The 24532-nt window shown below is 38.2% G+C and overlaps 1 protein-coding gene across 2 annotated transcripts in view; it reads left to right on the forward strand.

Moving 5' to 3' along the window:
* COG5 (component of oligomeric golgi complex 5) overlaps positions 1–24532 on the forward strand; it is a 284645-nt gene that overhangs the window by 15037 nt on the left and 245076 nt on the right. For both annotated transcript variants that reach the window (XM_082399763.1, XM_082399764.1), the window contains exon 6: positions 22117–22237. In XM_082399763.1, the coding sequence (XP_082255889.1) occupies positions 22117–22237 (121 nt within the window). The remainder of the gene's footprint in view (positions 1–22116; positions 22238–24532) is intronic.

Consider the following 24532-nt stretch of genomic DNA (forward strand, 5'->3'; position numbering starts at 1 on the left):
TGCGTAGACTCACATTCAGAAGCAACCTCTTTGACCCGAGTAGTGAAACCAGAAAGCCGTCCAATCATGGCAGCTGCTCCATCTGTGCATATATCCACACAAAATGACCAATTCAGTTTTCCTGATGTGTAATCATTCAAAGACTTGAAGAGTTCTGCAGCTATTGTGTTGGTTGGCAGCAAAAGTGCACATAACATATCCTCATGCACATCCTCCTGAAAGATATATCGCACAAAAACAAGCATTGTTGCCTTGTTGTCAGCATCAGTAGACTCGTCAACCTGGATTGCGTACCATGGTGACTCATTAATCCTCTCTAACAATTGTGCCTCAGTATCCTCTGCTATTTCATCAATTCGTCTAGTTATGGTGCTAGCCAGAAGAGGAACACGTGCCACGTTTTGAACTGCAGCCTCTCCTAAAAGTTCATGACAGATGTCCTTAGCAGCAGGCAGGCTCAACTCTTCACCAGTGGTAAAGGGCTTTTTCTTAAAGATTTATTTATTTAGTTTATTTTTGGCTGCGTCGGGTCTTAGTTGAGGCACGCAGGATCTTCATTGAGGTACGTGGGATCTTTCATTGCAGTGCGCGGGCTCTTCATTGCGATGCACGGGTTTCTCTCTAGTTGTGGCGGGCGGGTTTTCTATTCTCTAGTTGTGACGCGCAGGCTCCAGGGCGTGTGGGCTCTGTAGTTTGCGGCACGCAGGCTCTCTAGTTGAGGCGCACAAGCTCAGTAGTTGCGGTGTGCGGGCTTAGTTGCCCTGCAGCATATGGGATCTCAGTTCCCTGACCAGGGATCGAACCCGTATCCCCTGCATTGTAAGGCGGATTCTTTACCACTGGACCGCCAGGGAAGCCCAGTAAAGGGCTTCTTAACTTTAGCAATGTGGTTAGGCACTAAGAATGATGCTCTCAGTGCAGACACATTTGATGAAGTGGTGGCCTTCAGTAATTGCTTCTTCTATTCTTCGTGTTCACGTTTTTTTTCTTTTGAAAAACTCCAAAGGCTTGTCTTTTAATGCAGGGTGCTTGGTCTCCATGTGGCGAAACAGTTTTGAAGGTTTCATGGCTTCCTCGGATAGCTAGTTGCCACATATTATACAGAGCGGGCATGGAGAATGTGAATCACCTGCAGCAACGAAACCCGTAATTTAAGTAGGACTCTTGGTATTTTCTTTTAAATGCAGCATTTGTTTTGTTGGCAGTCTTAGAGTCTTCTGCTGTCTCATCATTGGGTCTTTCCCCCCTTTCAAAAAAAGCTCTCCAGCGACGTTTGTTTTTTACTCATTTTGGCTAGGGTTAGCTTGTGGGCTTACCAAAACTGTGACTGAGACAAGTGCACAGTGCAGGAAAGAGGTGTGGACAGAAGTGGTAAATAAAATAATGGGCACGCCACGCGCAGACTGAAATAAGTGTCAGTTTCTGACTTAAAGCCTGCCACCACATGCAGTTGTACAATCGAAGTACATCAACTCACTTGTCACTGTAAAGCCTGCCACCAGATGCAGCTTAATTGTCACTTTCCACTCACTGATAGAGTTTTGATATGAGTCTGCAAGCAGTTGATTTATTACGGTCTCTGTGTAGTCAAAACTCTCTGTTAATGATAATCTGTATTTGCAGCCACTCCCCAGAGCTAGCATCACTGCCTCAGCTCCACCTCAGATCATCAGGCATTAGATTCTCATAAGGAGCGAGCAACCTAGATCCCTCACATGCGCAGTTCACAGCAGGGTTTGTGCTCCTATGAGAATCTAATGCTGCCACTGATCTGACACGAGGCGGAGCTCAGGCAGCAATGCGAGCGATGGGGAGCGGCTGTAAATACAGATGAAGCTTTGCTCTCTCACCCGCCGCTCACCTCCTGCTGTGTGGCCTGGTTCCTAACAGGTCTGTGGCCCGGGGACTGGGGGCCCCAGCTATAATAGATGTTTTAGTATTTTAATCTTTGCTATTTCTGGGTCAGTTTTTGTCAATTGACCTTTCTTCTTGTTACGGGTTTTATTTTTATGCTTCTTTTCATGCTTGGTAATTTTTGATTTTATATAGTAAAGGTGTGTTTTGTGTTCAGGGGTCTGGATTTTTAAAAATTTCCTTGAAATGGTGTTGGACTTTATTCTTGTTCACAGTTAAGTTACTTGAAATTAGTCTGATCTTTTTGAGGATTGGTTTTAAATATTTATTTATTTATTTATTTATTTATTTATTTATTTATTTATTTAGCTGCATCGGGTCTTAGTTGCGGCTTGCAGGATCTTTGCGGCACGTGGGATCTTTGCTGCAGCATGAGGGGCCTTTTGTGGTGTGTGGGCTTCTCTGTAGTTGTGGTGCATGGGCTCAGTAGTTGCGGCACGCGGGCTCTCTAGTTGTGGCGCACGGGCTTAGTTGCCGCACGGCATGTGGGGTCTTAGTTTCCTGACCAGGGATCAAACTCACGTCCCCTGCATTGGAAGGAGGATTCTTAACCACTGGACCACCAGGGAAGTCCCCAAGGATTGGTTTTTTTTTTTTTTAATTTTTATTTATTTATTTATTTATTTATGGCTGTGTTGGGTCTTAGTTTCTGTGCGAGGGCTTTCTCTAGTTGTAGCAAGTGGGGGCCACTCTTCATCGCGGTGCGCGGGCCTCTCACTGTCGCGGCCTCTCTTGTTGCGGAGCACAGGCTCCAGACGCGCAGGCTCAGTAACTGTGGCTCACGGGCCTAGCTGCTCCGCGGCATGTGGGATCTTCCCAGACCAGGGCTCGAACCCGTGTCCCCTGCATTGGCAGGCAGATTCTCAACCACTGTGCCACCAGGGAAGCCCCCAAGGATTGGTTTTAAATCTTTGTTAGTGCAGGTTCAGAGCATCCTTTAGCCTAGGGATAGTTTAGCTGTGTTTACTACTAGGTCCTTCCACTATGAGCTCTGTGCATTGTTTCAGTGTTTCTTTCCTTGTGTTTCCTCTTACACATGCACAAACTGGCACTTAGCCAGAGACTTGAGGCCATGTTTCTGCCCATCTCCCCAGCCTCTCCTTCCTGGCCAGTTCTCTGCCCATAAACTCTAGCTCCTTTCGGCTTTCCTGAAATCTGCTCTGTTTCCGCACTTCAGAGAGACTGTCATGTTCTGTTTGCCTTCGCTCTGCTTCAGCTAGAAAATTGTCTCCCGGCAGTAAATTGGGATAGTTGTTAAGCTCATTTTCTTTATTTTCTTTTTCCTGTGCTATTTTTCAGTATCTGTTGTCTGAAAATTTTATTTCATGTATTTTGTTCAGTTTTCTAGTTGTTTAAGATGGGAGGGTAAATTCTGCCCTATTATTTCATCATTGTTAGAAGTAGAAATTGCCTTCATTAAAAAAAATTGAATTGTAAGTCACATACTATAAAATTCACCACTTTAAAGTACACGTTTAAGTGTTAACTGAGTGATTTTTACTATATTCACAGGGTTGTGCAATCATCACCGCTGTCTAATGCCAAAACATTTTCATTACTCCAGAAAGAAACCTTACGCTCAGTAGTAATCATTCCTCCTACCCCCTTCCCCCTCCCCCCTCCCCCCTCCCCAGCTTTCTAATCTGCTGTCTGTCTATGGATTTGCCTCTGCTGGATATTTCATATAAATGCATCATACATTGTGTGGCATTTTTTTGTCTGGCTTCTTTCACTTAGCATAATGTTTTCAAGGTTTATCCATGTTGTAGCATGTATCAGTACTTCATTCCTTTTTATGACCAAATAATATTCCATTGTACTGATATACCACATTTTTGTTTATCCATTTATTTTGCTTGCCTATCAGTTGATAGATAGTTGTGTCCACTTATTGGCTATTATGAATAAAAACTGTTAACGAACATTTGTGTACAAGTTTTTGTGTGATGTGTTTTTTTCGGTTATCTTGGGTATATACCTGAGAATATATATGCTAGGTCATATGCTAACTCTGTGTTTAACATTTTGACATATCAAATCAATATATGAACACCTTAAACTTAAACAATGTTGTATGTCAATTATATTTCAACAAAGCTGGAAAAAACTTTTTGAGGAGTGCCAAACTGTTTTCCAAAGCAGCTGTACCATTTTATATTCCTGTCAGCTATATATGAGGGTTTCAATTTCTTTCTCACCAAGACTTCTTTTCTTTTTAATATAGCCATCCTATTGGTTATGAAGTACTATCTCGTTGTTTTGATATGAATTTCCCCAATGACTAATGATACTGAGCATCTTTTATTGTGCCTATCGGCCATTTGTATATATTCTCTGGAGAAATGTCTATTCATATCTTTTGCTCATTTTTAAAATGAGTTATTTGTCTATTCCCTCTTTCCCTCCCTCCCTCCCTTCCTTTCTATACTTGGCATATTGTGTTCTGGCTTCCAATTTAGTTGTTGAGAAGCTGTCATTCTGACCTGGTCTTTTGAAGGTAATCTGCAGGTTTCCTCTGGTTTCTTTTTTTTAAATTATTTATTTATTTATTTATTTTAACATCTTTATTGGAGTATAATTGCTTTACATTGTTATGTTAGTTGCTGCTATATAACAAAGTGTATCAGCTATACCTATACATATATCCCCATATCCCCTCCCTCTTGCATCTCCCTCCCACCCTCCCTATCCCACCCCTCTAGGTGGTCACAAAGCACCAAGCTGATCTCCCTGTGCTACGCGGCTGCTTCCCACTAGCTATCCATTTTACATTTGGTAGTGTATATATGTCAATGCCACTCTCTTACTTCGTCTCAGCTTACCCTTCCCCCTCACTGTGTCCTCAAGTCCATTCTCTATGTCTGCATCTTTATTCCTGTACTGCCCCTAGGTTCTTCAGAACCATTTTTTTCTTTTTTGTAGATTCCATATATATGTGTTAGCATACGATATTTGTTTTTCTCTTTGATTTCCTTCAGTTTCAGAATGGTTTCTTTTTATTCATTTCATGTGCAATTTGTTTTTCTTCTTCCATCTGTAAGTTTATCTCTTTCATCATTTCTAAGCTGTGCTTTCTTCAAGTATGTATCATTCTCTCCTTTGTCTTCAATTCTGGTTAAATGTACACTCAGCTTTCTCTCTTTATCATCTAAGTCACTTACCCTCTTTTCCTTACTTTACATTTTTTTCCTTTCCTTGCTGTTCTCTGGAGTTTTTTCTGATTGGTTATCTACTTCATTAATTTATTCCTAACCACTTCCTGTGGTTAAAATAGTCTGTTATTATTTTGCTAAGTTTTGGTTATTGTATGTTTTATTTTTAGAAGTTCTATGTTTCTTTTCCTAAAGTGCTATATGACCTATTTCTTGTTCCCTGACTTTGATTTCTTTGAATATATTCTGCTGAAGTATTCTATTGCCTGACTCTGGTAGGTATAGTATTTGTAGTCTTTGTGGGTATGTTTATCTTGGTGGTGCTTGCTGGTTCTATCTAATGGAGTCCAGTTTTCCTGGGTGCCTCGTTATTTTTTGCTGCGTGTTGGACATTTTATTTGAAAAGTTATTTTTTAGAATATTTGAGTCCTTCAGACAGAATTTGTTTTGTTTTTCTATGGCAGCAGAAATCACTACCAGTCCAAGAACAACATTAAATTAAGTTTAATCAGTTTTAACTCTCCTCCTCCACTTTGTCTCAGAGGCTATCAAAATGTAGGATCTAGTTTTCCAGGACTAGCAAGTGATCTCAGATTACAAGTGGATTTGCTTCTTTTCTCTTTGGGTTCACTCTGCTTTACTTTTGGCTTGGTGTTTGTATCCATACTATCATTTCTTTGATGCTTTTGAGACATTTTTACATTTTATACAACAGTTTTAGTTCTTAATGGTAAGCTAAAAACGTAGTCTGCCATTTTTTTTTAATTATTAATTAATTTATTTTTTGGCTGCGTTGGGTCTTTGTTGCTGCGCGTGGGCTTTCTCTAGTTGTGGCGAGCGGGGGCTACTCTTCATTGCGGTGTGCGCACATCTCATTGCAGTGGCTTCTCGTTGTGGAGCACGGGCTCCAGGCACGCGGGCCTCAGTAGTTGTGGCACGCAGGTTCAGTAGTTGTGGCTCGCGGGCTCTAGAGCACAGGCTCAGTAGTTGTGGCGCACGGGCCCAGTTGCTCCGTGACATGTGGGATCCTCCCGGACCAGGGCTCAAACCCATGTCACCTGCATTGGCAGGCGGATTCTTAACCACTGCACCACCAGGGAAGTCCTAGTCTGCCATTATTGAAAATAAGAAACTTACGTGTCTTCTCTTTTTTTATAAAATAAACATCAGATTATTTTTTTCCCCTGATAAAATTATTCAGTACTTCCTTAACACAAAAGAGAATGATGTCTTAAGTCCTAAATGTGGCATGTAAGTCCCTTCATGTTATTGCCTCTACTTGCTTTTTATCATTTTGTCATTCTAAAATAATTTATTCTGGATACTAATCACACTGAACTACTTTCTGTTCCTAAGTGTGCTGGAGATTCTCACATTCATTCCTTTGCACATTTTTTTCCCTAACTCAGAATGTTCTCGTCCCTCAGCAGATTCTAGTCAACTCTTCTGTGAAGTCCTCTCCTGCCCTTCTGACGGAGCAGAATATTTACTTATTTTATTTATTTATTTTTGGCCGCACTGTGCAGCACGTGGGATCTTAGTTCCCCGACCATGGGTCAAACGCACGCCCCCTGTATGGGAAGCGTGGAGTTTTAACCACTGGACCGCCTGGGAAGTCCCAGAATGTTTATTTTTTAAATTTTTTTCATTTCTTTAATATCCTGTAGATGTTTCCATTATAATACTTTCTACATAGTTTTTGCCTTCCTCATACTCTCCTATAAGACTAAGCTCCTTGAAGGCTATGATAATATTTTAATATTTGAATGTCTAGCCTTAGCGTAGTGTTATGTACCATATTAAATGCTTAAGAAATGAGTTAAATAATTTGTTCCTTGGTCTGTGCCTTAGTTGTAATGTTTTTAAAAAATATGTAGCATATGTGACTCAACATATATAATACTAAAAATTTTTTTAATGGACTTATAAATGTCTCCTATAACAATCTGAGAAATATAGCATGTGAGAAGAGTTTGAATGTCAGTCTTTTTCAGAAGGATGAGAGATACAGGTTATTTCAGAGATAACCACTTAAGGGTATGTGGGGCAGTGAGGATACATAGAAACCTGTCTTAACAGTCAAAGAGGTATCGTGGGACAGTGGAATATGGCTCGGCCTACAATAATATCCTAACAATCACCCTTTCCTATAACTCAGGTCCTGTATCTCTGTCCGCTACTTTTTCTTACTGCCACTTTGGATTAACCCTCATTCTCCTTTTCACTTGCTCCTTGTTTCACTCTTGCTTTTTTTGTCTCAAGGCTTCTGCTCTATCCTGTACACCCACTTTCCTAAAGACAACAGTGTCTGTTTGTCACAGTTTTGGGCAGTTCTTGTGCGAGACAGTGTCATAGGTCACTGGTGATAGACTTTGTGGCATAGCATTGAGCTGGCATTGTTTCCCTGATCGAGTCAGCTGTGGTTAAGGTCACAAGGTCATATGACCTGAAATACCATGAACCACATATAAGGAGCTGCCCAAGCTACTTTCCTGAAGAAAGGGTGTGGGCACTGCAAGTGCTGCTCAGAGCGTTGGAGCTAATGTTTTACTTTTATGCTAAAATATACATTAAAACATTACTTCCATAGTTAAGTTGGGATTTAAATATTGCTTTTGAGAATAACTTTTTCATTTTGTACTAAAAATCATGGCCTTAAGTTAACTGGAATTCTTTTTCTTACGAAAGAATAGACTAATATATAAGGATGGTATTAACTAAGAAAAGTGATTTTGCTGCTTGTATCTTCTTTACAGACTTCTCTCTAATAAAATGAAATTTTATAAAACATTTTGGTCTTTTGGACAGATGGAAATTAACTTTTTGTTTAGTAAACTTTAAAATATTTTTGTATATGAAGACATAGGAGTGTTTTTATTAGCAGAACTGTTCAGGAGTATTAGTCTTCATGTGCTTCACACGATGTTTTGATTATAGATTATTGCTTAATTTTAAGCAATAAATTAAAATTTAATTTGTTAAATTAAACATTTAATTTAAGTTCACTTCTTTGCGTTCAACTCCAGATCTTAAACATGTCAGAATCATGCACTTCTTTTTTTCGCCTTTGTTTACTACAGTCTTTTGACAGTAAGCTTTAAGAATCTTATTTATTTTTACCACCTAGCTAGGTATGTATTCATGATAAAAAATTTTTTTTCATGTGTATGTGGGACTTTAAAATGTATGAAAAATTTTAAGTATTCTAATTCAATAATTATGTTTAGAAGTTACATATCTCATCAGTTATGGGTGAGTAAACTGAGGTTCTACGAGTTACTTGCTGAAGTTCATATAGCCATTATGCAGCAGTGTTAAGATAAAACAGAATTTCTTTCTCTAAATTTAGTATTCTGTGCTTTTGATTCATAAAAAAGTAGAAAATACAGTTCCTGTTTTTCAGAAACTTGCTTGTAGGTAGAAAAATTAAAATCAAATCTAGGTTGATGAAGCACAGATGAAAGCACTGGACTAGGAGCTAAGAGACCTGACTTCACTCTTCATCCTTCTAGCTGCATGGTCATGAACAAACTTTAGTTATCTTTTTTTCCGGCTTTGAGATACAATTGACATATAACGTGTACATTTAAGATGCATATTGTGATAATTTGGTACATGTATATACTGTGAAATGCTTACCAGAGTGAAGTTAGTAACACGTATTTCACTTTACATGATTACCATTTTTGTTGTTGCGGTCATGGTGGTTTAGTATCTTTTTACAGTGAAAGTTTGGACTGGATCTGTGAATTCTCTTCCAGCTCTAAAATGCTGCATTTCTATGAAGCTGTGATAGTTTCTTTTTTGAAGGCTTTTATTTTTTATGGTTATGTAAGCGTGAGAGGTCAGGATTGTTTGTGTTTAAGATAAACACTTTTTATATTTATTATTGTTGTTAAATATTATTAATTTTAGCCCTAATATTAGCCCTAATTTTCTATACTCTTATTGTAAAAAATATTGCACTACTGTATAGGGGCAACTAAGTTGAATAACTTTGGTCAAATTATTATAAAGGAGGGGAGGGAAAAGAAAAAGAAAAATGTCTAGGTACATTTTGATATCTTTATTTCCAGTATTTAATTTTTCCTGAATTGACTCATATGCAGTCTTACCTTTAGGAAGGAAGTTCATCTTAGAAATTTGTTGCCATTCAAACTGCTTTGAAGTCTAAGGGCTCTTTGGAAGTTTATTTATGTTTTAACCATTTTTATTCTGTTCACTTTGACTAGACATTTCCATTTTGAACTTTGGGGAAACTTTAATGTTTCTGTTTAATCTTTTTATTCTTTGAGATCGTAATTCATTTAAATGCGTGTGGTATAAGAAAGCAAGAAAGAAATAGCTATGAAGTTGTTTTTGCCTTGAACGTAAGATCCCTATGATTGTACCCTCAATTAGAAGAAAGTACTTCTACATTTAATTTCTTTTGCTTTTTATCCCCATTTCACTCTCTTTGCAGAAAGCCTTTTCTTTCTTTGAGCAGAAGCTTCTGACTTCATCTATATACATGAATACAGGAGTTGAATTTAATTATCACCCCAAGAATCATCTCTATCTTAGCTCTTTATAGTAACATTGTTTGCTTATGAACTGCCTCAGAGTTTTTCAGAAAGAAATTTTTAAGAGCTTATTATCCCTTACATAGAATATTTAAATTTTTTAAACTTCAACATTATGTAAGAAAATGAGTTTTTAAACTTTCAAATCTTATAAGTTTTTAACACTTTTAATCATACGTTTTCAAAAATATAACAGCTTTATTGAGGTATAATTCACATACCTACATATAAGTTTTTTTATCTTTTTAATATTTTTCACTTTTTATCATTTCACTTTTTAATTTTTTAAGTCACGCACATATTAACTTTTCAATTTGAAGTGGTTTTTTCAATTTTATTTTATTTATTTTTTGTACAGCAGCAGGTTCTTATTAGTCATCCATTTTATACACATCAGTGTATACATGTCAATCCCAATCGCCCAATTCAGCACACCACCACCCCACCCCCCGCCACTTTCCCCCACTGGTGTCCATACGTTTGTTCTCTACATCTGTGCCTCAATTTCTGCCCTGCAGACCGGTTCATCTGTACCATTTTTCTAGGTTCCACATATATGCGTTAATATACGATATTTGATTTTTGCTTTCTGACTTACTTCACGCTGTATGACAGTCTCTAGAGCCATCCATGTCTCTACAAATGACCCAATTTCGTTCCTTTTTACGGCCGAGTAATATTCCATTGTATATATGTACCACATCTTCTTTATCCATTCGTCTGTCAGTGGGCATGTAGGTTGCTTCCATGACCTGGCTCTTGTAAATAGTGCTGCAGTGAACATTGGGGTGCGTGTGTCTTTTTGAATTATGGTTTTCTCTGGGTATATGCCCAGTAGTGGGATTGCTGGGTCGTATGGTAGTTCTATTTTTAGTTTTTTAAGAAACCTCCATACTGTTCTCCATAGTGGCTGTGTCAATTTACATTCCCACTAACAGTGCAAGAGGGTTCCCTTTTCTCCACACCCTCTCCAGCATTTGTTGTTTGTAGATTTTCTGATGATGCCCATTCTAACTGGTGTGAGGTGATACCTCATTATAGTTTTGATTTGCATTTCTCTAATAATTAGTGATATTGAGCAGCTTTTCATGTGCTTCTTGGCCATCTGTATATCTTCTTTGGAGAGATGTCTATTTAAGTCTTCTGCCCATTTTTGGATTGGGTTGTTTGTTTTTTTAATATTGAGCTGCATGAGCTGTTTATATATTTTGGAGATTAATCCTTTGTTGATTCGTTAGCAAATATTTTCTCCCATTCTGAGGGTTGTCTTTTCATCTTGTTTATGGTTCCCTTTGCTGTGCAAAAGCTTTGGAGTTTCATTAGGTCCCATTTGTTTATTTTTGTTTTTATTTCCATTACTCTAGGAGGTGGATCAAAAAAGATCTTGCTGTGATTTATGTCAAAGAGTGTTCTTGCTATGTTTTCCTCTAAGAGTTTTATAGTGTCCGGTCTTACATTTAGGTTTCTAATCCGTTTTGAGTTTATTTTTGTGTATGGTGTTAGGGAGTGTTCTAATTTCATTCTTTTACATGTAGCTGTCCAGTTTTTCCAGCACCACTTATTGAAGAGACTGTCTTTTCTCCATTGTATATCCTTGCCTCCTTGTCATAGACTAGTTGACCATAGGTGCGTGGGTTTATTTCTGGGCTTTCTATCCTGTTCCACTGATCTATATTTCTGTTTTTGTGCCAGTACCATATTGTCTTGATTACTGTAGCTTTGTAGTATAGTCTGAAGTCAGGGAGTCTGATTCCTCCAGCTCTGCTTTTTTCCCTCAAGACTGCTTTGGCTATTTGGGGTCTTTTGTGTCTCCATACAAATTTTAAGATTTTTTGTTCTAGTTCCGTAAAAAATGCCATTGGTAATTTGATAGGGATTGCATTGAATCTGTAGATTGCTTTGGATAGTATAGTCATTTTCACAATATTGATTCTTCCAATCCAAGACCATGGTATATATCTCCATCTGTAGGTATCATCTTTAACTTCTTTCATCAGTGTCTTTTAGTTCTCTGCATACAGTTCTTTTGTCTCCCTCTGTAGGTTTATTCCTAGGTATTTTATTCTTTTTGTTACAATGGTAAATGGGAATGTTTCCTTAATTTCTCTTTCAGACTTTTCGTCATTAGTGTATAGGAATGCAAGAGATTTCTGTGCATTAATTTTGTATCCTGCAACTTTACCAAATTCATTGAGTAGCTCTAGTAGTTTTCTGGTGGCATCTTTAGGGTTCTCCATGTATAGTATCATGTCATCTGCAAATAGTGACAGTTTTACTTCTTCTTTTCCAATTTGTATTCCTTTTATTTCTTTTTCTTCTCTGATTGCTGTGGCTAGGACTTCCAAAACTATGTTGAATACTAGTGGTGAGAGTGGACATCCTTGTCTTGTTCCTGATCTTAGAGGAAGTGCTTTCAGTTTTTCACCATTGAGAATGATGTTTGCTGTGGGTATGTCGTATATGGCCTTTATTATGTTGAGGTAGGTTCCCTCTCTGCCCACTTTCTGGAGAGTTTTTATTATAAATGGGTGTTGAATTTTGTCAAAAGCTTTTTCTGCATCTGTTGAGATGATCATATGGTTTTTCTTCTTCAGTTTGTTAATATGGTGTATCACATTGATTGATTTGCGTATATTGAAGAATCCTTGCATCCCTGGGATAAATGCCACTTGATCATGGTGTATGATCCTTTTAATGTGTTGTTGGATTCTCTTTGCTAGTATTTTGTTGAGGAGTTTTGCATCTATATTCATCAGTGATATTGGTCTGTAATTTTCTTTTTTTGTAGTATCTTTGTCTGGTTTTGGTATCAGGGTGATGGTGGCCTCATAGAATGAGTTTGGGAGTGTTCCTTCCTCTGCAAGAAGGATGGGTGTTAGCTCTTCTCTAAATGTTTGATAGAATTCACCTGTGAAGCCATCTGGTCCTGGACTTTGGTTTGTTGGAAGATTTTTAATCACAGTTTCATTTTCATTACTTGTGATTGGTCTGTTCATATTTTCTATTTCTTTGTGGTTCAGTCTTGGAAGGTGATACATTTCTAAGAATTTGTCCATTTCTTCCAGGTTGTCCATTTTATTGGCATAGAGTTGCTTGTAGTAGTCTCTTAGGATGCTTTGTATTTCTGTGGTGTCTGTTGTAACTTCTCCTTTTTCATTTCTAATTTTATTCATTTGAGTCCTCTCCCTCTTTTTCTTGATGAGTCTGGCTAATGGTTTATCAATTTTGTTTATATTCTCAAAGAACCAGCTTTTAGTTTTATTGATCTTTGCTGTTGTTTTCTTTGTTTCTATTTCGTTTATTTCTGCTCTGATCTTTATGATTTCTTTCCTTCTGCTCACTTTGGGTTTTGTTTGTTCTTCTTTCTCTAGTTCCTTTAGGTGTAAGGTTAGATGGTTTATTTGAGATTTTTCTTGTTTCTTGAGGTAGGCTTGTATAGCTATAAACTTCCCTCTTAGAACTGCTTTTACTGCATCCCATAGGTTTTGGATCCTCGTGTTTTCATTCTCATTTATCTCTAGGTATTTTTTTATTTCCTCTTTGATTTCTTCAGTGATCTCTTGGTTATTTAGTAACGTATTGTTTAGCCTCCATGTGTTTGTGTTTTTTACGTTTTTTCCCTATAATTGATTTCTAATCTCGTAGCGTTGTGGTTAGAAAAGATGCTTGATATAATTTCAATTTTCTTAAATTTACTGAGGCTTGATTTGTGACCCATGATGTGATCTATCCTGGAGAATGTTCCGTGCACACTTGAGAAGAACGTGTAATCTGCTGTTTTTGGATGGGATGTCCTATATATATCAATTAAATCTATCTGGTCTATTGTGTCATTTAAAGCTTGTGTTTCCTTATTAATTTTCATTTTGGATGATCTGTCCATTGGTGTAAGTGAGATGTTAAAGTCCCCCACTATTACTGTGTTACTGTCGATTTCCTCTTTTATACCTGTTAGCAGTTGCCTTATGTATTGAGGTACTCCTATGTTGGGTGCATATATATTTATAATTGTTATATCTTCTTCTTGGATTGATCCCTTGATCATTATGTAGTGTCCTTCCTTGTCTCTTGTAACATTCTTTATTTTAAAGTCTATTTTATCTGATATGAGTATAGCTACTCCAGCTTTCTTTTGATTTCCATTTGCATGGAATATCTTTTTCCATCCCCTCACTTTCAGTCTGTATGTGTCCCTAGGTCTGAAGTGGGTCTCTTGTAGACAGCATATATATGGGTCTTGTTTTTGTATCCATTCAACAAGCCTGTGTCTTTTGGTTGGAGCATTTAATCCATTCACGTTTAAGGTAATTATCGATATGTATGTTCCTATGACCATTTTCTTAATTGTTTTGGGTTTGTTTTTGTAGGTCCTTTTCTTCTCTTGTGTTTCCCACTTAGAGAAGTTCCTTTAGCATTTGTTGTAGAGCTGGTTTGGTGGTGCTGAATTCTCTTAGCTTTTGCTTGTCTGTAAAGCTTTTGATTTCTCTGTCGAATCTGAATGAGATCCTTGCTGGGTAGAGTAATCTTGGCTATGGGTTCTTCCCTTTCATCACTTTAAGTATATCATGCCACTCCTTTCTGGCTTGTAGAGTTTCTGCTGAGAAATCAGCTGTTAACCTTATGGGAGTTCCCTTGTATGTTATTTGTCGTTTTTCCTTGCTGCTTTCAATAATTTTTCTTTGTCTTTAATTTTTGCCAATTTGGTTACCATGTGTCTCGGCATGTTTCTCCTTGGGTTTATCCTGTATGGGACTCGCTGTGCTTCCTGAACTTGGGTGACTATTTCCTTTCCCATGTTAGGGAAGTTTTCGACTATAATCTCGTCAAATATTTTCTTGGGTCCTTTCTCTCTCTCTTCTCCTCCTGGGTCCCCTATAATGTGAATGTTGTTGCGTTTAATGTTGTCCCAGAGGTCTCTTAGGCTGTCTTCATTTCCTTTCATTCTTTTTTCTTTATTCTGTTCCACAGCAGTGAATTCCACCATTCTGTCTTTCAGGTCACTTATCCGTTTTTCTGCCTCAATTATTCTGCTATTGATTCCTTCTAGTGTAGTTTTCATTTCAGTTTTTGTATTGTTCATCTCTGTTTGTTTGTACTTTAATTCTTCTAGGTCTTTGTTAAACATTTCTTGCATCTTCTCGATCTTTGCCTCCATTGTTTTTCCGAGGTCCTGGATCATCTTCACTATCGTTATTCTGAATTCTTTTTCTGGAAGGTTGCCTATCTCCACTTCATTTAGTTGTTTTTCTGGGGTTTTATCTTGTTCCTTCATCTGGTACATAGCCCTCTGCCTTTTCATCTTGTCTATCTTTCTGTGAATATGGTTTTTGTTCCACAGGCTGCAGGATTGTAGTTCTTCTTGCTTCTGCTGTCTGCCCTCTTCAGTTTGAAGTTTTTAATTTAGTTTTTTAACTGAAACTGTATAAGTAAGAAAGTTTGAGAAAATGTTGGAAAGAGGAAGGAAGAAATGGTTCATAAAACCTTTTCTCTTTTTTTATGTTCCTGTTTTACATGTACGTGGTTTTCATCATATACTTTTGTAGGGTCCTTTTTAGTTTTCAGTTGATACGATATCAAATAATTTTATCTACATTGTTCTATGGGATGATGACTTAGTTTACTGGCTTTATAATTATCCACCAAACAAATTAATATATTAGGAAGGAAGGAGGAAGAAAGATAACAACACCAGCATAAGTTGCCAGTGTTCGTAAACACTGCGAGAACATATAGAGCAACTACGATAGCAAAACCAGAGAACCCCTGCTGGTGGAAGTGATGCTGGGCTAGCTTGGGAGCTAGCATTCAAGGGGCATAGCAGCTTTTTTTTAAAAAATTAATTAATTAATTAATTAATTTATTTATGGCTGTGTTGGGTCTTTGTTTCTGTGTGAGGGCTTTTCTCTAGCTGTGGCAAGTGAGGGCCACTCTTCATCGCGGTGTGCGGCCCTCTCATTATTGCAGCCTCTCTTGTTGCGGAGCACAGGCTCCAGACACGCTGGCCCAGTAATTGTGGCTCACGGGCCTAGCTGCTCCGCGGCATGTGGGATCTTCCCAGACCAGGGCTCGAACCCGCATCCCCTGCATTGGCAGGCAGATTCTCAACCACTGCGCCACCAGGGAAGCCCCATAGCAGCTTTTGTTTCTGCTCTGGGAAAGGCACTGTTCATGTAAGAAGTCCAGCCATTGTGAGACTGTCATGCTATGGAGAAGCCCATGCTGGCCGTGGGTAGATGATAGGTAGTGAAGCACTGAGGCAACCAGAAATGGGAGTGAAGCCTGGTGTTAGCTGAGTGCAGCGGAGTGAGTAATCCCAGGGATACCACACGGAGCACTTGAACCCTGCCCAAATTCCTGACTCACAGAATTGTGTGGAAGAACAAATCATTTAAAATCACTACGTTTTGGGCTGGTTTCTTATGCAGCAAAAGATAATTGATACAGCAGCCCAACTGATTTTGACGTAGAGACAGCCATCCTCATAGAATCCAGGGACTATTGCTCCTATGACCCTTTCTTTAGGAATCTGATAGACAGTGTACTTGAGACAATCAAAATGAGTAGAGAAACAGCAAAGTAAAAAGTAGTGATGAGCATTAGAACTAGGATTAAATGAGGGAGATAAAGTAGTGTGGAATGGCTGTATGTTTTGACAAAGAAATAAAATTCAACTGTAAAACATTGTGGGCAGAGTATGTGCAGAACAGTTTTTTTAAACTGTCTTCAGCAGTCATATTTGTGTTTGTAGTATTGGTTTTTTTTTTTTTTTTTTTTGGCTGCGTGTTTGGTTTTTGTTGCTGCGCGTGGGCTTTCTCCAGTTATGGCAAGCGGGGGCTACTTGTCGTTGCGGTGCATGAGCTTCTCATTGTGGTGACCTCTCGTTGTGGAGCATGGGCTCTAGGCGCTCGGGCTTCAGTAGTTGTGGCATGCAGGTTCGGTAGTTGTGGCTTGCTGCCTTTAGAGTGCAGGCTCAGTAGTTGTGGCGCACGGGCTTAGCTGTTCTGTGGCGTGTGGGATCTTCCCAGACCAGGGCTCGAACCCATGTCCCCTGCATTGGTAGGCGGGTTCTTAACCCTCTGCCACCCGGGAAGCCCTGTAGTGTTGGTTTTGAATTCAGGTAATGTTTTGTTTGTATTGTGTAGCAAAGCAAATGAATAATTTTAAATACTCTAATTCTGTTATCTCTTATGTCTCTGGAGCCAGGAGTCTCTTTGTGGAAGAAATAATTTATAGATGTAAGTTAGAAGATTAGGTAAACACCCTGTGCTCCTGATTTTTAAGTGCAATTATCAGTATGAACTCATGAGATATTTTAATTTTATCTTAAAATGGTATATACATTATATGTATATATTTTTATACATATGTATATGTATAATGTTAATCTGAGGCTGTTTTATGTGTATTGTGGAATCAAGCAAATGAATATTTATGTGATATTTTAATTTTGACATTTCCTAACTATGTCTACCAAAAAGTCTCAGAAATGAGCAAACCTAGTTCCCAGAATGTGGTCTTCAAATGCTGCTGAATTCTAAAAGAAATCAGGGATTCTTTGATAAATCTTTGATCCCAGATATGGGGCATGAAATATGCAAAATGATCCTGGAATATTTTTATACCATATACCAAAGCAAGTATCAATAACTATTAACTAGAGTCATGATAAAAGGCTTCAGGAGCCAACTTGGAGAGGCCCTAGGGTAACCAACTATGTCACTTTTAGCACTGCAAGTCCGATGTCCCAGGAAACCTCTCAGTCTCAGGCAAATCAGTACAGGAGATCACCCTCAGAGGTTCCTACTGGCCAAAAATGGTACAATGTGAGCATCTATAAGGATAAGAGCTACAGTGGATTGGTATCTTATATTATGTTTAAATCTATGAGTTCATAATGATATCCAAAACAATGAACTAATTGTTCATCTTTGGTGGCTATTAGGAAAGCAGTCCTCAATTTTGAAAACTGATAAACCAATGGAAAGAATCTGGTGTTTATTCTTACTATTCTGTGTGAACAGTACCACTGGGTAAACTAATATAGATGAGGTAAAGTTTGTTCTCATAGAGATGTTTTATAAGCTAGCAAATAAAGGCAAAATGACATAACTGGAGTATCACCATTTTGTATTCATTATGTTTTAATAGATTTTGCCATTGAGTATCATGGCTGCTAACTTCACAGAGAATCATACATATGTTATAAATACACTACTACCTAATGAATAAATTTGCCCAGAATATTAAACCTGTATCTGATGAAGCTGCCTACATCCATCTACTAAGGTATAAGGAATATAGAAGACAGAGGGGCTTGTTAAACTAGGGGAAGGCAATCAACTAAAACCAGTCTGTGGGAAACTGTATAGGACAGATGATCCCATATATTCAACAGATTGCAAAGGACAAAAAAGAGATGCTAAAGGAACCCATTTAGATTTTAAAAGGGCAAAATTAGGACTTCCCTGGTGGTGCAGTGGTTAAGAATCTGCCTGCCAATGCAGGGGACACAGGTTCAATCCCTGGTCTGGGAAGATTCCACATGCCACGGAGCAACTAAGCCTGTGTGCCACAACTACTGAGCTTGCGCTCTGGAGCCCACGAGCCACAACTACTGAGCCCACATGCTGCCACTACTGAAGCCCATGTGCTGAAACTACTGAAGCCTGCGTGCCTAGAGCCCATGCTCTGCAGCAAGAGAAGCCACCACAATGAGAAGCCTGCGCACTGCAACGAAGAGTAACCCCTGCTCGCCACAGCTAGAGAAAGCCTGCACGCAGCAACGAAGACCCAAGGCAGGCAAAAAATAAAGTTAAAAAAAATAAAAAGGGCAAAATTAAACTACAGCATTTAGGTATATATGCTTAAGTGATAAAGCCATAAATGAAAGTAAGGAAGTGATTACCACAAAAGCCAGAATGGTGTCTCTCTTGGTTAGGCTGAGGGAGTAGGGAGGTTGGCTGGAGGGTGTCGTGATTGGTAGTGGGTATATGGAGGGCTTCTGTAGTGGCAGACATGGTTTTGTTTCCTGATCTGCATGGTAGTTCCAAGTTCATTTAGCTATAATTTCTTTTTTTTTTTTTAAATAAATTTACTTATTTATTTTTGACTGCGTTGCATTTTCGTTGCTGCATGTGGGCTTTCTCTAGTTGCGGTGAGCAGGGGCTGCTCTTCATTGTCGTGCGTGGGCTTCTCATTGCGGTGGCTTCTCTTGTGGAGCATGGGCTCTAGAGTGCAGGCTCAGTAGTTGAGGCGCACGGGCTTAGTTGCTCCGAGGCATGTGGGATCTTCCCGGACCAGGGCTCGAACCCGTGTCCTTTGCATTGGCAGGCGGATTCTTAACCACTGCGCCGCCAGGGAAGCCCTAGCTATAATTTCTGTATGTAGTTTTCTGTATTTGTAATATCTAAATCTATATTTTTAAAGACTTAATTTTTTGAGCAGTTTAGATTCACTGCAAAATTGAGATGAAGATATAGATTTCCCATATATTCCTTGCCCCACACATGCATAGCCTCCCCCTTAATCAACATCTGCCACCAGAGTGGCACTTTTGTTACAATGGATGAACTTACATTGACACATCATTATCAAAGTCCGTAGTTCACTCTTGGTGTACATTCTGTGGGTTTTGAAAAATGCATAATTATATATATCCATCATTATAGTATCATATGGAGTATTTTCAGTGCCCTAAAAATCCTCTGTACTCTGACTCTTCATCCCCCCAACTCCTGGCAACCGCTGATCTGTTTACTGTCTCCATAGTTGTGTCTTTTCCAGAATGTCATATAGTTGGAATCATATAGTATGTAGCCTTTTCAGATTGCCTCTTTCCCTTAGTAAAATGCATTTAAGATTCCTCTGTGTCTTTTCATGGCTTGATAGATCATTTCTTTTTAGTGCTGAATAATATATTTGATAATAAAAGTCTGAAATGAAAAATAAGGAGGAAAAGGAAATTGATTGGAATGGAAGCAACTATATTAGGAAATGGTGAGAGTTGCTGCCTTACAGATTATCTAAGACGTGTTGACTGAGGATTTTTTTTTTTTTTATATATAAATTTATTTATTTAGCTTTGGCTGCGTTGGGTCTTAGTTGTGGCAAGTGGGGGCTTCTCATCATTGCAGTGCGTGGGCTGTAAGCACGCGAGCTTCAGTAGTTATGGCACGCAGGCTCAATAGTTGTGGCGCATGGGCCACAATTATTAGTTGCTCCACAGCATGTGGGATCTTCCCGGACCAGGGATTGAACCTGTGTCTCCTGCATTGGCAGGCAGATTCTTATCCACTGCGCCACCAGGGAAGCCCGACTGAGCATTTTATTAAATGCTATTCTAAGATGATGTAACATGATCTGTTAGTAGAGAGCCACTGAGGTTTATTAAAAAGGGGGCTGGAGTGCTGAAAACTGTTTCTAAGAAGGTAAATCTGGCAAGATGGATTTCAGTAAGAGACTGGAAAGCTAGCCAAGAGACAACAGTGTTAAGGTGAAGGTGATAAAGATTTGAATTAGGGTGATGCTTGTAGGAATAGAGGTAAAATAGCCATTGTGTTACGCAACAGAAGAATAATCAGTAAGACTTGGTGACAGATTAAGTATGGTTAAACAGAAAAGCATTAGAAATAAACTCAAAGCTTTCATGTTTGAGGGCATATCCTTTATTGGGTAGGTACTGGGAATTCTGGAAGGACAGTTCTTGGTGATTAGATCTGTTATTTCTCCTCATGATGTATTTAGAATCCAAGAGGAATGATTGCTTGGGATTCTACATTCCAAATGGTACATCTAAAAATATAATTCTGACAAGCAAGAAACTGATAACAGTGGTTGTTTTTGGTGAGTGCACAGTTGAGACATAAAAATATGAGGATGACTTTTTATCTTCTAATCTTTTGAATTTTGAATCATATGCTTCTATTACCTATTCAGAAAATAAATAAAATTTAATTAAAGATTAAGATGTGTAAATCTTCCAGTTTACAGGGAGAAATTCTTATTTGACATTTTTATTATTTTAAGTACTTCAGACTACAGTTACTCAGAAAAGCAGTCAGTAAAAAGTAAACATGTTTAATACTTGGCTGCCTTTGATATACATATGTTTGTAAGTGTGTATTTGATTGTATGTTTGTGTATGTTGTGTGTGCATGAGTGTGGCTGTGTGTGGCTCTGAGGTGTATGTGTACTTCATTCAGAAAAAATGTTTATATTTGAAGCCTCAGGGACCCTGTCTTCCTAGGGCTTTTAATTCTTATTGCTACCAGTTAGGATTTTCCTCCTTACATGGGAGATGTTCTTGCTTCTCAACCAGCTTCAGGGCCATTCAGAGATGGTGGTGATGCAGCAGCACAGACTGTCTCTCTTTTCTTTATTATCACCACTGAAACTGAAGGTCACTATATATGTGTTACTCCATCAGTCTCCCTCTTCATTCTCCCCAGGCAATTGCCCTGGATTGCCTCTGTAATAAAGTATCTTGAAATACACAAGTCTGTATTTCATGTCTTAGTCTTTTGCATAGGTGAAGACCCACTATTGGATCTGGTAACAAAAAAGGGAATAGAGGTGACATATAAATGATAGGGTTTTTTTGGTTTGTTTTAATAACTTTATCTTTTACAGTTTGTTATTAATGATAAAAAAATTAGGAAATATCAGTAAGGGCATGCTTATTCTTTAAGATCTAGTGAAATTGGGCATTTTAAGTCTGTTCCCCTAGGGACTTAGGAAAGAGAAACTAGGACTGGAAACAGTAGGAAACAGTAGTAGGAAGCTAAGCAGCCCTCGCACAGTGGTTGTCAACCTTGGCTACACACAGGGACTGCATGAGGATATTAAAAGAAATACTGATTCTGCTTTAATTGGTCAGGGCTCTGTCTTGCTTGGGCATTGGAACTTCTTGAACCTACATACTTGAATTTTTTTTCTCTTTATTTTTTTGGCCACGTCGGGTCTTAGTTGCGGCATGCGGGATCTTTCGTTTCATCACGCAGGCTTCTCTCTAGTTGTGGTGCTTGGGCTTCTCTCTGTAGTTGTGGTGTGCGGGTTTTCTCTCTCTAGTTGTGGCACGCGGGCTTAGTTTCCCCGTGGCATGTGGGATCTTAGTTCCCCGAGCAGGGATCCAACTGGCGTCCCCTGCATTGAAAGATGGATTCTTTACCACTGGACCACCAGGGAAGTCCCCCTACGCACTTGAATTTAATATGAAGTCAAGACTGAGAGCCACTGGCCTAGAGAAGAAAACTGGTCTATGACTGAGGAGAAAAGTGCTTAGGTTTCATAGCACCTCAATCCCAAATTCTCTTTGGGATAAATTGGAGCTTATTGTAAAATGCTGCTTTTTAAGACTTGTGATTATTTAGATTTCTGATGGGTGGAAAACAAAAAATACATGAGTGAATTTTTAGCATCTGGAAAGAAGAGACAGATTCACATAGTAATAAAACTTCGTGGATTGACTTTACTTATTTAACATTGCACAGGTCGCCTGTGATTTGCTTCGGAGAATCATTCGCATCTTGTATCTCAGTAAGAGACTCCAGGGACAACTGCAGGGGGGAAGTAGAGAGATAACAAAAGCTGCTCAGAGTCTCAATGAACTTGGTAAGTCCTTTTGTTTATTGATTCACTGGTTGAAGGAAATTTGGTTGTTTCAAGTTTTTGGTGATTATAAATTGAGCTACTTTAACATTTGTGTACAGGTCTTATGTGAACTTAAGTTTTCATTTCCCTAGGAGAAATGTCCAGGAGAAATGCTGTTTTTTAGGTGACAAGTCTTATGTTGGCATGGTGCCTAGAAGATCTGTTGAATTCATTTCTTCATTTGTCATTCTTTTCTTAAACATTTAGAGCAGCCTCTTGACATTCAAGGGTGTAGCAGTCACAGCTTTGACTACTGACAAGTTGCAAGGTCCATGATGAAGCAGTTCATAATTTTTCAGGCAAAATTTTGAATACCTACCAAGTGCTTAAAGAACTACCTAACACCTGCATTTTAATGAGGCTTTGCGGTTTTCTTCTTTTCATTGGGTACCCAGTAATTTTTCTGAAGTGGATGTGTTTAGTGGAATTTGTACCTTTTTAGGTTCAGAAAGTCTTTGATTATATCCATCTCAAATATCAAGAGTCTCCTAACGCTTAGTAACGTGCTTTGAAAGTAGTTATGCCAAAAGAATATCAAAGATGTGCATTACATGTTCTTTTTGAATTTTCCTATCTTTGATATTTCAATTACATAGTCATACTGCAATGCTTATTCCCTGTTTTGACTAAGGAAATGTAATATCCTTCACAAAGCATGCTTCAACAACATTTCAATTTATAATGCTCAAATACATTGCTTAGGCACATCATGGGAATATATTGAACTTGTGATTTAGTGTGCTCGGAATATTTTATATACAAAGTTAATTTTAAAGCAGTGAGTAATACTTCATTGTTTTTTCACAATGTGTGCTAAATATAGAAGTGTAAAAATCTTAGTATCAGCTGTTATTTTTTGCTTTATCATATTTAATTTCTGTGCTCCAAAAAATAAACTCTCAAATAATAGAATCATTAAAAAACAAACACAAATTATTCCAAGGTTTATTATGTATACTTGTCATCACTGATACTCTTCCATAATAAAAAATTGCTAGATTTTGATTATGATTATCATCTCTCCTAGAAATAACAGATGCTGTAATGCAAATGGTGATATCTTCTTTTTTTAAAAAAAGGCACAATTATTTTATTATTTATTTTAACATCTTTATTGGAGTATAATTGCTTTTCAGTGTTGTGTTAGTTTCTGCTGTATAACAAAGTGAATCAACTATATGTATACGTATATCCCCATATCCCCTCCCTCTTGCGTCTCCCTCCCACCCTCCTTATCCCACCCCTCTAGGTGGTCACAAAGCACCGAGCTGATCTCCCTGTGCCATGCAGATGCTTCCCACTAGCTATCTATTTTACATTTGGTAGTGTATATATGTCAATGCTACTCTCTCACTTCGTCTCAGCTTACCCTTCCCCCTCCCCGTGTCCTCAAGTCCATTCTCTACATCTGCGTCTTTATTCCCGTCCTGCCCCTAGGTTCATCAGAACCATTGTTTTTTAGATTCCATATATGTGTGTTAGTATACGGTGTTTGTTTTTCTTTTTCTGACTTACTTCACTCTGTATGACAGACTCTAGGTCCATCCACCTCACTACATATAACTCAGTTTCATTTCTTTCTTTTTTTTTTTTTTTTTTTTTTTTGCTATATTCTTTTTTTTTAAAATTTTTTTTTCACACACACACACTGTATTTTATTTTTACAAGAGATAAATAGACTGACACCAAGCATTGTACATGGATGACCACAACAAAAGCAACAATGATTGCAATTACCAAACATGAAACACACTCATACTATGTCATAATATTGACATTCAGTCCAGCACTCCTCCACTGTAACAGCTCCTTTACTTTGCAGTGAAAATTGATTTGTATATTCTTTGCCTCTGAGTCCTTGTGGGATTTTTTTTTTTTAATTCAGACAGAAAGTCACAAAAATTATACTCATCCTCATCAGTTCACTCAGTCCCATGTAATTGATTTTTTTTTTCATCTTGATCTTTTGTTAGCACTTTTATGAGTTCATCAGTTTTTCATTAGAGTTCTGAAAATGCTTATTCATTCAGTTCAGCAGTACAGTCAGTTACCAGAAACCTGTACTTGTCAGAGTCTTTTCCATGAATTTCTTGAAGATGAAACCCTTTTATAGGAACATATTTGCAAAAGCATCAGAGTACACCCAGAACTGTCTGTAAATGACAAAAAACTTAAAAATGACCACTGTTAAAGATTTGATGAAAGTTCATAATAATGCAGTTGACAAGAAAATTAGTTATTTCTGAGATATACATT

This window comes from Balaenoptera borealis (assembly GCF_965194805.1).
Source record: "Balaenoptera borealis genome assembly, chromosome: 7".
NCBI lineage: Eukaryota > Metazoa > Chordata > Mammalia > Artiodactyla > Balaenopteridae > Balaenoptera > Balaenoptera borealis.